This window comes from Pecten maximus, chromosome 15, assembly GCF_902652985.1.
Source record: "Pecten maximus chromosome 15, xPecMax1.1, whole genome shotgun sequence".
NCBI lineage: Eukaryota > Metazoa > Mollusca > Bivalvia > Pectinida > Pectinidae > Pecten > Pecten maximus.
Window position 1 is genome coordinate 24,668,020 of NC_047029.1, and position 18,431 is coordinate 24,686,450.

General features: G+C 36.8%; 1 protein-coding gene across 1 annotated transcript; it reads left to right on the plus strand.

Annotated features, from left to right (window-relative positions):
- Positions 1–3,529: 3,529 nt before the first annotated feature.
- Positions 3,530–17,823, plus strand: LOC117343497 (sarcoplasmic calcium-binding protein-like). The gene is made up of 2 exons (XM_033905870.1): positions 3,530–3,662; positions 16,734–17,823. Exon 2 carries the CDS (start codon positions 16,753–16,755, stop codon positions 17,284–17,286), a length of 534 nt encoding a protein of 177 aa, XP_033761761.1. The 5' UTR covers positions 3,530–3,662; positions 16,734–16,752; the 3' UTR covers positions 17,287–17,823.
- Positions 17,824–18,431: the final 608 nt, after the last annotated feature.

Here is an 18,431-nt window from a genome sequence, read left to right on the forward strand (position 1 = left end):
TGACCATGAAAAATGTTTGAAAGATACAACCAATAGACGGAAGTTCGATATTGTCTAATGTTTTGAAGAAATGAAAATTAGCGCTACAAAGTTGCCCCTCCTTATCTCTCAACCACAGGACCTATATATACATGTATATAGGTAGCTTTCATCTTATAATATGCCTGGAATACATTAATATTTGTTAGCATATTCGCGAAAAGACATTATGCGACAAAGCGAAATAACGAAAGAAACGACAAAAACAAATAACAAAAGGATAGACGCCAAATCGAAAATTGGAATATCGTAAACTTAATTATGACATTTAAAACAGATTGAATCGTAATTGATGAAATCAATCTAGTTTAATTTCCAGAGTTAACCTCCTTAGGAATTACATATAACACAGATTTAAAAACAAATGCAGACTTTATACATACCTTTAACTAATGTTGTAGTTACGCTAAAGAATGTCACATAATATAAATGACTACTTACATTTTTTGATATGAAAACAGGAAACTTGGTTTCAATGATTCGCAGAAATTGAGATAAATCAGAATAACAGTTAACATAATTTATCCAGAGTATGAAATCGCGTCAACCGGTAAGAGGGGGATTTACAATTACAAGTGCAAGAATCGCGTCGTCCAATAGCACCGTCTCCCTATCCCGGCTGTACACAGTGCGTCTGACCACCTCCCTCACCGAGTTACCTCCCCTCCCGGCCATTCCTCCTTAATGACCTGCCGGGGATGTATATTCCATTATCCGGTTACAAATACAACACGTAACAATCTTATAACCAATCGGTTCCATACTGGTTTTAATTATCCCCTTTCGTTAATTACCGTCTATGCACGCGCCAGACACCAGCATCCCTGCTGGTCAACGCGCATAATTGGGTGACGATCGTCTCATCAGGGGAGGTGATCTGCTGGACTCGCAATAATTAATTACATGCGAATTAACTAGGGTAGCATGATGAGTATTAGGCCCCGCAGTTCTCACACATGGTATACGTGTGTGTTATTCTAGATAAATATTTTCGTATAGACTTCACAGGAATTAATTGCCAACATGTATGATAACAGTGGTGATGGGGTCTCAAGGTCACTCCGGGGATACTGAAGGTCGGGACACTCCATCCGGCCACAATGTTTGAACCCAGTAAAATGTAGACCATGTAAAGAGAGGGATAGAACAATGGTCCTAAAGTGAGGTTACGGGGACAGAAGATTCCATTGTCTTTTAAGTGGTTACAATGCCAAAAATGTATTGTTTGACATCAAAATGCATAAAACAATTTGTTTGTTTGTTTGTTTGTTTAGGTTTAAAGGCTAATCGACGGCTGTGATTATGGTGTATCATTAACAAACATGGATGACGACGACAAAATAAGAAAAAAAATGTTTATTTTTAAAAGAAGAAAACAAAATCCGGGGTATATAGATATATCTAATTAACACAAACAAAAGAAATCAAATAGAAATGCTAAACTCATCCTTATAATAATCCCCAATAACGCCTAAAGTTTCTGTCACTGTCAAATATAGAGACGGACCATGTAGAATTTTTACGGGGTGTAATTTGAATTCATCAGCTTTTAATTCTTTAAGATAAAAACGAGAAACTGACACTTTTGGATTGTAGCAATAGCGTTAAGTATGCTCAGTAACTTTCGTCATTGTATAAAACTATAAAACAGCATATTCTTGTTTTCTGACTATTATAATTATCATTTTTCTGAGACGCGGTACACTTTTAAACGAATGAAAAGCAGAACATTCCTGGCAGATCTACATATACTCCTCGTCCCATCTTGTGCCGTATCCGTACAAAATGTGTATTTTAATATTTTATTCAATGTTTGTGTAAGTCATTTTTTTACATGAACGTAGATATATAATGATTTACATAATTCAGTGTGTGACGTGTATAATCACCGTAAAACAACAATCAAATCTCAGGGACCTGTGACTTTGTTACATTCAAAGTGTTCACCTAGACTGTAGGCATTCTCAGGTCCCGATGCTCAGACTTTTCCTTTTTTTTCTTTGTTGTTGTTGTTGTCGTCGTTGTTGTTATTGTTGTTGTTGTTGTTGTTGTTGTCTTTGCTTTGCAATCATCATCATCATCATCATCATTATCATCATTGCATCGTCATCGCCATCGTCGTCGTCGTCGTCATCATCATCTATACTTCTTCACTTTAACTATTTGGCATTGCGACGGTGAGTAATAGATAGAAGTCAAGCCTTTACATTAAAACTCGAGATCAAAACATACATGCATGTACTTCTAGATTATGTACCATATCGAGTCTAATAAGAATTGACCGAGGCACACAGTCCCTGTCTGAAACGTATATTACATTACTTGGCGCAAATTTATGATATTTGGCATAAAGCGTCCTCGAATTAATCCTGACAAAGTTCGTAACAGGAAATGACCTTGACCTAAATTCACGACCACAGAGGTCATATTTGTTACAACACTAAAACAATGTCTACTGAACGACAGATTCACGTTATTCTACGATTATTATAAAAGAGAGATGAGTAACCCTGTATAACAAACAGGTCCAGGGTCAAGAAAACGGGTATTAATTTTAGACACACCGCAAAGATCTAAATCAATTCCGAAAGTCATGTTAATACAATCTTTAACCAATCGAATCTCAACTCCGTGAGCTGTATTTTTGAGTTGTATCAACATGTGAGCGATACAGGCCCATGAGACCACTTATTTTGTCACTCATGTGGGAACCTTTTATCATACATATTGCGGATGCATACGTTGTGTATTATCTAACGCTAGTTGACAGTTTAAATGTATTGTATGTATCCTCGGTGTCAAAAGTTAGTGGTTACTGACAAAATCAGAATAGCGCCAAGATCTTATAATACCGCTCACGTGATATTAAATGGTTTTCGTGGTATTGTTTGTTTTTTGGTGGTTTTTTTGTTTCTTCTTTTTGTTGTCCCCCCCCCCCCCCCCCCCCCCCCCCTTCTTTTTTAAAAACTGTTTTCGTGTGATTCTTGAATTTTTCAGTGGATATATTTATATATTTTAATGTTTAGCACAAACTAATATCTAAATAAAAACAGTAAATGAAATGGCTAATTTTACTTACGATGAAACAAAAATAACTTTTCTTTTAATTATTTTATTATTTACTCGACACTTGACTTAAACGCCAAACTTGCGACTGCTTTTGTGATAGATGTTTTTCTTACTTATCCCTTCATGACAGATCAACAAACATCGAGAATATCAAGAGGAATGACATGCTGTTTTCATTAATGCTCAAGGTCCTTCCAGTTGTCAGTTCATTATTTATGTACAACCTCCGTCACACCCTATGGGCGTGGTCTGATGTTCCTCCCAGGGGTCTGGTCCCTCCTTGTCAAAGAACACAAATTACTCCAATGTCCAATCAGTCATGGGGTATTCCTTTATGTTACCATAAGTCGGGTGTGACGTCACGAGATCTCCATAGGAAGACGTCCCGTGTTACCATGTTAAGACGATCTCGCGTTCTTGGTAAGTTACCCCGGATCCCACTGCCTGGCGCAACTCTGAGACTATAATAGAGCGCGCTCCACTTCATCGTTAGTTGACGTCTAGAAACCAAGGTGTGTGGAACGTACATCGATAGGACTTGTCTTTTTTCTAAGGTAAGTTCACTACCCAAGGTCGTCATATTGGGGATTTAGCTCATCATACAGTTTTACGTTTTGGAATTTCGACGGTCAGCATCATATTTATCGTGCCGGAGTTTCCTCTTCTATTCCCGTCTCAGTTTGCATGCTGCCTTGTCGTGGTGAGAAACACCTTCCGTAGTGAACGACATCTCTGACTGGAATTGTTCAGCAATAGAGAGTATTCGCTGGATTTTGTTATATATACATGTGATGTATTCCATCATGTTTTGAAGCCTGGACTCTCATCAAATCATTATTCTTAGATTGGATTGCTATATAACGTAAAATCATTTGTCCACTAATCATTGTCTCGAAGATTAGTTGTGTTAATTGTGGTTGGTAATATTGCCGTCATTTCCCCAATATAGCCTTGAATATTCTGTTTCCCTAACTGAATCTGGTAATGCGTTGATGCTTACAAATGAAAAATTTCAATTGTACCTGTGATTCTTGTTAACTTGATCATAATCTAGAGTTTCGGTACTTCATATATTTAACATTGTGAGTAACATTGTGAGTAACTCATATTTTCATTTAATTGGTAAAAATTGTTTAAGATTTCTATTTGACAAGTGTCTGCTGAAGTTGAAATTATATGACGATTGCTTTTTTAAATGAATAATTTAGATGTACAGCCGAGTCAGCCGCTAACTGTATGAGTATTATTGTAATAAACTCTCATTAATGTTTTATCATGTAAGTGTATGACGTTTGCAGAGTATTGAGCTATCTTAACAGAAAACAAATTAGAAATTGTGTAGTATCAACTGGTGCACGTGCTCGTCCTTACGCACGCGGCCACATGTAGATACTTAGCTGATGTATGCTTATTCGAAATTGGCGAGATAGGTAGGCGGCTCACCAACAACGAAACGAATCACATTAACGGTGCATGTTATGTTATAAATTACGCAATTCATTATAATTAGAGTGATCTCCCGTGAAAGCGTTTTACCTATTACTATAAGTCGGCGTAATTTCCAATACATTCATCAATTAATATATTGTAGAAGTTATAGCTAATATAAATATTGTATAATATACGTTTTATGCCAAGAACTCTTCTGAAAGGGAGGTAACAGTAGTATGTATACTTATGCTCCTTTAATTCAAAGAAGCCAAGTGACTTAAACAATTTTATTGTACATCTAGTATGCCAAAATATATTAGAGTAATATATGCAGAAGTCATTTAGAAATATTAAAAGCATACTTCGAGCTAGAAACAAATACAGTTGTAAAATTATATAAACATCTAAATCATTTAATCTTAGTACGCTTCAGACAAATTAAGCTGGATATGCGTTGGAAGTTTTGTCACTAGCATTAAAAATGTGTTACTGGCGGTTTCTACTGAGATGTTGAAAAAAGTATTGAAGAGGTTTCCCTCGTGGCTCATTCGGAGGTGTCGGGAAAGTATTTAAGACATGGAAAAGGAGATCGCTCTTAAGTGCAAAACTGAACAATGTTTAAGAAGTCAGGTTTAAATATTACTAGTATGAGCACATGAATCTGTGAATTTAGGTTTTTAAAATTTCTGGAACGAAAACGATAATGGAGTCAGAACTGAGCCGTTATATTCTACGCGTACAAGGTACAATATTGGAATCTTGGAAATCAAATATCGATTTCCAAATCAAAGTGGTATGATACATGTACCAAATGTATACATCGGTAATGTCTCCCTCTCCCCCATGCCGTCATAATTACCGCCTGTTGCAATTAACATCGGATTCCTGTGACGTAACAGATTTCGTCATCTAATTAGTCACATGATCGGAACACTATCGGATTTCATTGGATGGTAATCATTGCAGTACTGGTCCAATTAACCCAAGTAACAAATGGCCAGAGCAAATGTCGTCAGCGCTGTGTTGCGAGCTGTAAATTGTAAACATTTATTCAGGATCTATACGGACAGCTTTTAATTTGTAATTGTATAAATACTAGCAGAAACCAGTGTTATATATCACATACATAGTTTCTTTTTCTTTTAGAATATTTTATTTAAAATTTCATATTATTTATTATTATTATATTATTTTATTTTAAGATAGATTGCATTCAAAGTCAGGTCATGAGTATAGGTTTTTCGCAAATGTTATTCTGTTGTTGGTTTTTTTCCCAGTCACACGCTTTATTTAAATCGGCATCGCAAGGTAACAAAACGGTTTTATTCAGAAGAAAAAATATCAATATTTCAACAGATACTGGAAGTGAAACCATTAGAATTGTCCTAGTCAGTCTCTGCGAATGTCATTAGTTCAAAGATGTGATCTCAAGTCGTTATTTGTTCTAGCAGACGCCCCCACGCCCTCGTCTCGCTGTACCCTCTGTGCCCACGCTACGCCTTCATCCTCACCCCCTCACACAGAGAATTCCCTCCGGGTCAAAGTCACGATTGCGTACACATGTGTGTCAAACTACACGGGTCTATTTATAGATTATATCGTGTATTGGTGATATCACAAGAAATAGTACTGTAGCTATTGACGGTGACTTAATGAGAATAAGGAATGGGAATGATGCTGGTATTCAATTAGATATGTAACTTATAGCACAGTCACGTCTATTGTATATCGTGAAAGGCTTTGTCAGGTTAAATCTTCAGATCACAAAGGTACATCATATCAATCCCGAGACGTCATAATTTTTAATTTGCTTCTGTCACAAGAAGTATTTCGATACAGATAAGATATCATTATGTAAACGTCAAAAAATCTTTAGATGGTCTATTAAAAAAGACCATTCTGGATATTAAAATTTTTCCGATTAAATTCCTCCCGTTAATGTGTGTATTACGATAGATTTTTATTCCGATAAATTTATACTATAGCCTTTTTACATACCATCTCTATATAACAATAACCTCTCTATTTAGGTCATCTGTTTCAATTCCCAGCCTCCCAACCAACTCTCTGCTCCTTTGATTGGACAGATTTTACTGTAACCGAAAAGACATAGTTTAAACTTTATTGAAAACACAAATCACAACCTAATGATATTCACCAATAAATAAAATGAAATGAGAAATGCAATATATATATTATTGTCACAACTGGAACTAACCTAATTAAAATTACCTGTATCATACCTGCACAAAATCATTGTGTGTGTCACAACCTCGTTTGCATGTCTCAAAACAGAAAAAAAATGTTCAAAGCATAAAAATGGAGGAGATTCTCAATGCGCTAAATACTTTAACAAAGGAAGAATATCTTACCGTTCCTTTGAAGGAAAGGCTACCTGCGCTAGGTTTAGTGTAGGATTTGATGCTCGTTTATTCCCTAAAGCGTTTAATTCTTAAACGTTTTTAATTACTCCTTATCGTGGAAATCTAGGTCAAACGAGCTTGTCACGGTAGGATCACGTGTTGTAACCATGATGCTGTTTCCATGACGACATTCGTAAAAATCTAATAATAGTAAGATTTCGTTATTCCGGTTTTTTTAACAGCTTGTGGGACTCACTATTCCGGGTTTTTAATCAATAAGACTGTATATACAGGTGTATGGCGTGACACAGAGACAATTGGATGGTAAGCAAAGTGAAAGTGATATAAGATGGTTAGGATTTAGATAGCACAGGTATTAGATAATTCGGGAAATAGAGGATTTAATGTGGATCAGATAAAGAATGATAATTAGGTGGTTAGAATATAGTGAGTATTGGATGGTTAGGTAATAGTGAACATTAGGTGGTTAGGTAATAGTGAACATTAGGTGGTTAGGTAATAGTGAACATTGGGTGGTTAGGTAATAGTGAACATTAGGTGGTTAGGTAATAGTGAGCATTAGGTGGTTAGGTAATAGTGAACATTAGGTGGTTAGGTAATAGTGAACATTAGGTGGTTAGGTAATAGTGAACATTAGGTGGTTAGGTAATAGTGAACATTATGTGGTTAGGTAATAGTGAACATTAGGTGGTTAGGTAATAGTGAACATTAGGTGCTTAAGAAATAGTGAGTAATATGTGATTAGGAAATAGTGAGAATTAGATGGTTAGGAAATAGTGAGTAGACATCTAAGGTTTTGGGAAACAGAGATTGAACATGAATTTTAATCGCCGAGGAAGCATTAGATAGCTAGGTAATGATGGGTTTAAGCGGTTAGAAAATAATGATGGTGAGTTAAACAGATAGGAAATAGATACATTGTAGTATTACATAATTAGGGATGGTGGGTTTTAAACAATTAGGGATGGCGGGTTTTAAACAATTAGGGATGGTGGGTTTTAAACAATTAGGGATGGTGGGTTTTAAACAATTAGGGATGGTGGGTTTTAAACAAATAGGGACGGTGGGTTTTAAACAATTAGGGATGGTGGGTTTTAAACAAATAGGGACGGTGGGTTTTAAACAATTAGGGATGGTGGGTTTTAAACAATTAGGGACGGTGGGTTTTAAACAATTAGGGATGGTGGGTTTTAAACAATTAGGGACGGTGGGTTTTAAACAATTAGGGACGGTGGGTTTTAAACAATTAGGGATGGTGGGTTTTAAGCAGAGAAAGCATTACATAATTAGGGAATTATTAGCTTTAGCGATTAGGAAACTGAAACCACAAGACAGGGAAATCGGAAAACTATGAGATGGTTATGAAATAGGAGGTATTTGGCAGGTTTCTTCAATTGTAGCTTACGGATTCAGAGAGGACACTGTTAGCTTATTACGCCATTTTGAATACAATATAAGCGCTAAGGCGAAGAAAAAACTCAACATTATCAGATTCAATGACAAATATTCTTGAAAATTACATGCATTGTATGTTACTAATGTGTACAAGCTTTGTGTTAAGCTGTACATTGACATGTGTGTGCGCTAATGCTACTTTTATCTATGGGTCACGTGTTTAGCTATCTAAAACGATTTGGGCACATTGATACATTTTGTAAGTGGAGTTTCACCGATCAATATGCCAGTAGGTCAACTCTTTGCGGAGACTTTAAATATAATCACCTTTACTTTAACTCAATACGGAACAGGTTTTCCCTATATCTGTAATGGTGTAAGATCTCAAGTTTCCGTAATTCGATAACACTGTGAAAATCTTATTAATTGGAACTTCGGTACTCTGAAAACAATTCTTCTTTCGGACTATATTACAATTCCCATGACATAGTGAGGTTCAACTATAAGGACAAATTTGTCCCTTGACACACCGCGGCAACCATCACCGAGAACGGCACACGAAGAGCTGTGCTGGCTTACCGTTCGGCTCATACAATGGCAAACGCACGGGAATGCTCCCTGTCAAATCACTGAAATGAAATTTGGATCCGATTAGAATATAACCGACAGCTACTTTAAGCATAACAGCCTGGAATTGGACTGATTGAGTTATAGCTGATGAGTTCGGGTTCTCATTCTTGTATATTGGAAGCCGGTTGCCTGTAACACTCCTATACATTATTAAGAAATTGTCCGCGTTGCCACTACAACTGGGGTCTCGCGGCCGCCGCAGCGAGATGTTTCTGTTATTGTAGAAAGAATGACAGATACATTTTTTTCCGAAAATAGAACATTTCGCGTGACATTTTCCCTTGATTCCAGCTAAACTTTGTCTTTAATCGCGTATATTGTCTCACCAAACACTGGTCATTGAGCATGTCAAAGCTGGTGTTGATCTGTAGCAATCATCACAGCTTGTTGTATTTGTAACGAAATTCAACGGTTTTCCTGTGAATTTTACTTTTTTGTAAAATTTTATGGTTCCTGCTTTGATAAATCTGCTATAAATAACATGCAACTTGTGTCAGCAATCTTGTAAAGCAGTTGCTCTCGATTACTGTTCATTTTCATTGTCCTTTTTGTTTATCGGTTATTGCCTTGAAGCTTTTTCCTTTTTGTAGACCCGTTATTGCCTTGATGTTTTGTCCCTTTTCAATCCGTCATTTCCGACATACACATAGTCAATGTTATGGTAGACTGACCTGTGTAAAGTATTGCTTCGGAAAATCATTGTTTTCTTTCGTGTATAAACAATTTTCTGGAAGTCTGTTACCCAATTCTTGTGTCCACAATTCTCTGGTAGCCTGTTACCCAATCCTTGTGTCCACAATTCTCTGGTAGCCTGTTACCAATTCTTGTGTCCACAATTCTCTGGTAGCCTGTTACCCAATCCTTGTGTCCACAATTCTCTGGTAGCCTGTTACCAATCCTTGTGTCCACAATTCTTTGGTAGCCTGTTACCAATTCTTTTGTCCATAATTCTCTGGTAGCCTGTTACCAATTCTTTTGTCCATAATTCTCTGGTAGCCTGTTACCAATCCTTGTGTCCACAATTCTTTGGTAGCCTGTTACCAATTCTTTTGTCCATAATTCTCTGGTAGCCTGTTACCCAATCCTTGTGTCCACAATTCTCTGGTAGCCTGTTACCAATCCTTGTGTCCACAATTCTCTGGTAGCCTGTTACCCATTTCTGGTATCAACAATTCTTTTGATGTTGAATGATATCGTTCAATTGTAAGAAAATATTGGACTGATTAACTATCAACTCAATGGGGATATCCTATTTTCTTTTGTTTGTGATATATATTTTCAAATTAAAACTGGTTTTGATGAATTGCTCAGATGCAAACTATGTTCGGCTGTCACATGAAAAAATTATTTCGGCATACCTAATTTAGGAAACTTTAGTTTTCCCCATGTTTATGGCGGCAATGCTCTTATATGAAATTGTTAATTTGATATCAATTTTCACTTGCTTAATAATTCATCAAAACATCAGCTGAAACTAGATTATCGATGACACTTTAAATATGAAATGTTTCCAAAAAATCAAATATAACATTTTTTCTCCTAACTATTGATCCGGATTTAGCCGTGACCTCCAGTTTCAATTTTAGTATGAACATTCTGTGCTGGCGGGGACACGTGACCGTTTTGACAGTAAACACTGTCGTTATGTTTGTACTTGAGTGACTACAGTTCATTAAGATGGCCGACCCTCGGTGTGCGCTTTATGTTATCCTCGCTATTAGTAGAGCCATAATCTTTTACCTCGTTTTTAGCAAGGTTTCAGAATATCCGCACAAGGTGAGAAGTAACTTGCATTTATTAGGCAAGCTTGCTAGCGTTATGACCGGAGAATGAGACGAATGGGGCGCCGACAGGTTTTACAGCGAGAAAGTGTCAGTAGAATTATCTCTACATATAAATATTAGTTACAGTAGTGGTGGTGTAAAGCTAAAAAAAAAATACTGGAGAGCTCCTAAATAGGTAATGTAATATCCGTTCAGCTTCCAGGCGTTTGGTTTTCAAAACTGATTGATGGCAAAAGCTTGAAATAATAGTGATATCCCCTGGTGGCCCCTGAATGTGGCAGTTCGGATATACTGATTGGATGTTAAATTCTAGAATATGTTCGCACTTCTACTTGTCATCACTGCTTAATTTGGCTTTGCCCAAAATTTCGGTCAGAACGAAGGTTATTAATGAGAGCTAACATTAAATAGTAATGAGAAGAATGAATGGATGTTGTTTGGGAATGAGAGACAACGATAATCTCAGAAGAAGATAATACACAGTTATTTCGGTACTGGACATTAATATTAGATGTTGGAAAGATCAATAAATGTACATGGTTATTTGAAAAGCGAAAATGTATCAGATCAATATTGAATTACATAATCAATCGTATTCCCGGATTTAGCCATTTTGTATGTTAGTATCTCCGCCACCGGAAGCCGATATCCAATATTGTAAATTATGCAAATCCAAAATTGTAAATTATAAAATTTATTGAATTATGGTATTTCGCACCTAACCATCCATATTTTGGCCTTTCCTTTGACCTACTTTGTGTGTTTTGGTCGCCTCCTTTGGCATCTCGCTGACAAGTCCTTGGAAGGACGAAACATTGATTTTGGCTCTACTGCATCTAACTCTGATTTGTCCTTTGTTCATTCCTTCATGACATCATCGGCTTATCTTACGCTCCTTCATAGCAAATCCCTAAAACCATATGTATATCTTTAAGTACATGGCTTTCAGAATAATTCCTTTCAAGACGAAATATTACTCTCCCTTTTTTGAAATCGAATTTCCAATATTCATATATAATTCTCAAAACTTTGTACTTATCTACAGTATACCGTGGGTCTGATGTTTTCGTAAATCTTAATGCTTATGTATATACATTTATATTTCATAAACCATTTTAATGTTGTATACGAAAATATGCTAGCAAACCAGAATAGGATCAACGATATTCATACCAGTTTTGTACTATCTCTCACGGAAGGTCGAGGAAAGTATAAAATAACAGCTAGCATGTTTGCGATAATACATCTATGATATTAAATGCTGTCTTTGACTCATATGCGATGGAAATATGTACCAATGGGTTATATTAGCACGAACAATGTAGGATCCCAATACATCAAATATGTCTTTCTAAATACAAAATCAGTTGGAATTTACTTTATCGAATGCGGATTTTACTTTTGTACTCACTGACCTACTCACAGTCCCGCGAGTACCTTAGCCGGGCTATGTGGCTGGGGGAAGTAGCATGTTACAGTAAAGTATGGTTATAACATAACATTTCTGGTGGAAAGATCAAGTATGGAACATCTACGTTTTCTGATTGTCATGCAGTAGATGGCGTTTGTTGTGAAGTATTATTAACCATGACGGTGTATCGTGAATTTTACTTAAATCTCGTAATTTAAATATTTCTTGTCATGTTAAGAGTAAACAATTTAGATAAACAAACCGGCGAAACCGCGGAATATTAAAGGTATAACACATTTTCAAATCTGTTCAAAAGCATTAATATCATCACTGTTAGCTTAAATAAGACGTTAATATGATGTTTAAGTTCCCGGCCACGTGATGCGTTTCGGCTAATCACAGGCACTGTTATCAGTACGAGGTCTAATAATATATTGTAAATGTATTTACTCTCACTCTCTCTTTATATATCTTTAAAACTACGTTTTACGTACAATTGTATACAATTTTGTATTGTCAGGGGTTTTTTTGACTGTAAGTACGCGTGAACTCTCGTTTCACCCTTGTCCTATAATCATAACACATGTATTGTGTTTGTATAGCAATACGAGAAATGAACACAGATGTATCGGGAGGGTCGAAGTATGGGACAGTATGGGGTAGTATATACTGTATCACACACTTCTGTAGGTAATTATAAGAGTGCTCTACATCGGTAACCCGTTCATACAACAGACAAGGCTATAGCACCCGTCTGTCATCCTCATACACAAGATCTTGTATTCCTGCTCCTTAACCTTTTTTGGGCACTGGGTCGGCATCGACACAGCTGTTTTGTATCATCAGGGAGGGGGAGCTCCTTAGCATTCCGAAAAATGGGACAGCCACTTAGGCACGCTCTGTGATTGGTTACAAGGCACGCGCGGTCGTCATAAAGCACGTGGTGTATATCTTTGTCTATTGATCCAGCATGTTGGTAAGGTTCTCTTTCATCCTCCTCTCACCTATGAGGTGTATAACCTTGGAGAGTGGGACCTGCTTGTGAAGGCCACCGGAAAAGTTCACAGAGGGCTAGTATATAGCCGACGAATGATTGTCCGTCACAGTGCCTGTGTGATCAGGTTCTGACAAACTCTTGTAACGATTATGACAATAAAGAGCGTATTCATGACACAGATTGTTAGCCTCCGTCTACAAGTCAGAACGCTAATAGGCGTAGTAAGTTAGTAACTGTTTAACAAGTATCGCAATACGCTAATGCATGTACTTACTACTTAGCCTTCTGATTCAGAGCGACTGTTTCAGATATAACTGTTGCAAGAAAGGCATCCCTTTCTATTTTTCTGAGCGTAATGATTTAAAACGATTGCAAACATTCTACATTGTGGGACGTTCAAATCAAAAACATATACCCCAATATACGTATATATATATATGCTTTTTAAATAAAATAACATTGACTTGAGTTGAGCATTTCGTTTTTTCACGAAAAAATATATGATATACATTGTGATCTTAGTTTAAAAGTTTTAAGTCAATGTTTAAGTGAATGGAAAGATATGTATGCAGTATTTTCAGCATGTCGCACAAACCGACCTAATGCTGCAGAAGCTGACTTGTAAACATTTCCAGCAGGTACACGTATACATGAAGAAAATCGCACACAATTCTTTGATATTGTTTGTTAAGTTTTAACGTAAGGAACATTTAAAGGAACCATTGACTTTCCCAAGTCCTACAGCTTTGACAAGATAACAGTTCTCCTCCCTTTGTTTCGGGCAGTCGGCCTCAATATCCTGCTTTGCAAATAACATCTTCTAATATCTAAAACAATATTTTTGCGACTCTAAGGATGGGTTTAGGCACGAAATTTTTTTTTTTTTTTTTTTTATATATAAATAGACGCCACGTTCTAACAAGATATGCAGGATTGTCCCGGTGTTATTTGTTTAATAACATTTTAGTATGTGCATCTTTTAAAAAAAAAAAGTAACAAAATTAGAAACAATTAAGCTCTACTTACAACTTTATGAAATTATTAACATAAAGCTTTTCCCGCGCGGTCAATATAACCAATTAATGACCTTTTCCCGCGCGGTCAATATAACCAATTAATGACCTTTTCCCGCGCGGTCAATATAACCAATTAATGACCTTTTCCCGCGCGGTCAATATAACCAATTAATGACCTTTTCCCGCGCGGTCAATATAACCAATTAATGACCTTTTCCCGCGCGGTTAATATAACCAATTAATGACCTTTTCCCGCGCGGTCAATATAACCAATTAATGACCTTTTCCCGCGCGGTCAATATAACCAATTAATGACCTTTTAACTAATGGATATACACCCGATTCCCAAAACGCTTTTTGTCTTCATATCAGATGACTGACGTTACCTAGATCAGGCCATCCTAATCACCAATACGGTAATGATTAAGGACATACTACCACGAGCTCTGGTAAAATGAGGTGTATAAATATTTACCCAACACCGCCACTAATCACTTAAGTGTTCATGACACGTTGATGGACTGTCCGCCATCTTGGTTCCACATTGGTATTTTTTCGTGGGATAAAACAAAGGAAAGATAATTGTTTTATTAACATGAGTTAATGGTATAACCGTAGTTTACACATGGTGGGTTTTACTCTACTGACGCGTAAACACACGTGTGCGCCTCGTGTCGACCTCGCCAAGTAATCCTGACAATGTCAAGGTTAAGATGGTTGTGGGATGTGCACGCGAAATAAAAACGGAATGTCACATAGAGAATATAGCTGAAACATGTATGTATAGAACTACCATGTTTCGGCTGACAGGCAGCATGTAGGTAGTCATTAGAGAACACATATGTTAAGGTTCTTAGTTACGATCATCACCTAATAAACGTGATGATCAGGGATGGGGTCGCCATGTTTCTGCCTCGTAAGTTAATGTAATAATGCCAACATACGGCAAAATGCCATTTCCCAAGCTAGCTATGGGTTACGACAGATAGGTTCAGGTGCACCGAACACAATGTATTTGAATAACAATTAACACATCGGAGTAATTTGTGTTCAATCATTAAAACACGTGCTAATGGTTTAAACACTACAGTTACAATCAATATTTTGAAACACTGTCGTTACATTTAATACGTTGTTCTGACTCGTGATAATGATTGATTGGATTATAGTAATTGATGTTAAAATGCTTAAAACACTGCTGTTGGTTACTTAAGTGTTTCAAATACCGTTACAATTTTTTTCCTGTTTGTAGCATTTCGTATACTACCGAGCTTGTAACCGATTTCTCAACTCCAGCATTATTTATACTCCTGAGCTTGTAACCAATTTCTTAACTCCAGCATTATTTATACTCCCGAGCTTGTAACCAATTTCTTAACTCTACTCTTTGTATGACGGGTGCGATCGAAGAATCATAAGACATTTACCCTGTCGGAGCTCCTTAATATATCCCCCTTGTACGTTTCCAGAGGTCGCCATACAAATCTGCATCTGTGTTTACATTTCCCCTCATTTAACTACCGTCATTAAATGACCTGACCTGCTGGTTGGACATTAAGTAATGCTCAACCAAACCCGAACCTCATTTACTCGATTTTAAGTTTGAATTTGGTTTCTTTATTATGTCGGTATTCTTTGGGGTTTAAGAAATGAACTACAGCTGTAGATGTTGGCCTTCTAACATGGAACTGTTGCTGATAATCAATTTCCAATGCTCTCAGCAGGACTATGCTCTGAAATCCCCAATGCATTGTTTATTTTACAATACATTGATCGAAAAATGGATAATAAAACTATTTAATATTGATCAACAAGTTGAATTGAATGAGTAACATGTAATTTGGATTCTTAAAACGTCCATTTACCTGAGACGTGATATTGTTATACCGACTTCAGCTCTTTACGGATTATCAGTAACCCAACGAAGTTTAAAATAGACCAGGTTTGCAAATATTGTTCACTAATTTGAATAGTATTTAAAAAATAATGGTTCCGTATACCATGTACGGTTACAAACCAACCAATAATTTTGTGCTTATCCATCATCAAAGTTTCTCTCTATAACAAAATACTACGGAGCCCGAATAGGCGTGTCTAAGCATGTCGGAATATTGGGAAAAAAATATGTTTTTAATATAAATGGAACCAGGACTCGTCGACTTTTTAAAGGAAATATTAACATTTTGATTTATAGATTTTGAAAAATAGCAATGTTCGATTTCGTTTCATTAAGCTATATCTAGGCAATATCGACAGCCTATAAGTGCTGTTGAATATCTCAAAACGTGAAATAAAATTCAAAATTACTATTGGGTGGTCGGGTAACACTGCGGTTACACACTCGTCTTTCACCTGCGTGACTGGGGTTCGAATCAGACGTGAAAAGGTATGGGTAACCTTGGTCGACGAAGTGAGTTTACACCAAGTGCTCCTGTTTCCACCAATAGTAAGACCCCTCACCTCACAAGCTGTTCTCCGGACTAACAAATATTATTGATATACATGTAACATGTTTTACAATTGTTGAAAATAAAAATAGTTACATTTTTATTTTTTATTTTTTTTTTATACTTACAGAACTCGCACACCTGTAAACATGACTGATTTCCTGATAGCCAAATGGAGTATCTGGTACAAGTCCCTGGACGTCAACCATGACGGCAAAATCTCCATCGAGGATGTGGAGGAATCCCGCAACAAGTTCACCGATCTTCACAAACTCGTCGGAGACAAGTGCAGTGGTGTGAAAGTCGATATGGAAAAATGGTGGAATACTTACATCTTCCCCGAAAAGGGCGCTGAAATTTCCGAAGACCAATTTTTGGAACTTTTGGGAAAACAATACTCAGATGACAAAGAGGCTTTCGTGAAAAAAATGACCGATTGTTTCAACTCCATCTTTGACGTCATTGACACAAATAAAGACAGGTCGATCGATTTGAATGAATTCATCTATGCTTTCGCGGCCTTTGGTCACGAAAACGAGGGGGTAGTCAAGAAAGCATTCGCTCTTTTCAAGCCAACAGAGGATACCGTACCGCTTCGCACCGTCGTCGACGCCTGGATTTCCTTCGTAACATGCGAAGATGGAAGTAAGTGCGACATTATCAAAACTGCCTTTGAAAGTTAATTAAGGTGATACTTAACTGATTTTTAAAAACAATGAAAACCCAAATTGTAAAAAGGACAAAATCTGTTTACCTCTGTGCAAGGTCCCTGTTCGAGTTCATGAGGACAACAAAGTCCGGAAACTTGTTTGGATGGATACCGTCTGTCCGACAGCGGTTTATCATACTGTAGGGACTTCCGGTCTGGATAGGATCACTTCCGGTTCAGTCAATACACACCAAGGATCGCTCCTATATGACAATACGAGGTGTCGATCGACTAAACGGTTGACTATACGAACACGTCAACTGAAGAGTTCCATGGAACATTAAACATCAGGGAGATTTTTTTTACTATACACAAAGCGCGCTTTTGTAATATATGTGTTGCCATTTAATATTGTTGGACAACTTCATCAAACGATAACTTTGTTTTATAGATATATTAAGATATATTTATTTTACGTCAGGCAATCGACTCATGTTACTTTACTTATTTCCGTCTCATTCCCACAAACGCTTGATCCATACGTTGGTCCAATAAATGTTACTACCTAAAACAAGCGTTTTGTTTTCCTTTGAATACACGTACTTGGTACCATTTGACCGACTGATACTTGTTTTCTTTAAGCCCAAGATAAGCTTTGATAATTGTCTGCAAAGAAACATCATTAGCTTAGATCCACTGAGCTGTATGTTATAAATATGTTTTAGATTGAGAACATATGAGTGTACGATAGCACTAGACACTTTACCTTACAGATGTTTGACTTTTTGTCTAAAACAAACAGACATTTCACCTTGACCTATATCTATGGCTGTTGGCATGCAATAATCAAATTGGCTTAAAGTTTAACAATCTTCTACAAACCCAGATGGGCTCAAAACTTTACATACATTTAGAATCAGAACCAGCCTTGGTGTTGTTGAAAGCTTGGTTTAAGCGGATTGATGACGGTTTTTCGTCATTTCTTTAAGAATTAATGGTTACATCTCTTTGTTACCAGAAACATAATACATGTTTCTGTTGTTTTATACGGCTATAGACATTTAACAACAAATCTTAAAATATGGCACAGGTTCCAGGTCAGACGACATGTCGTACGGAAACACTAGCTGTTATTGATTATGTGTTGGAAGTATACTTTTACTTACCAAAGAGATGTGG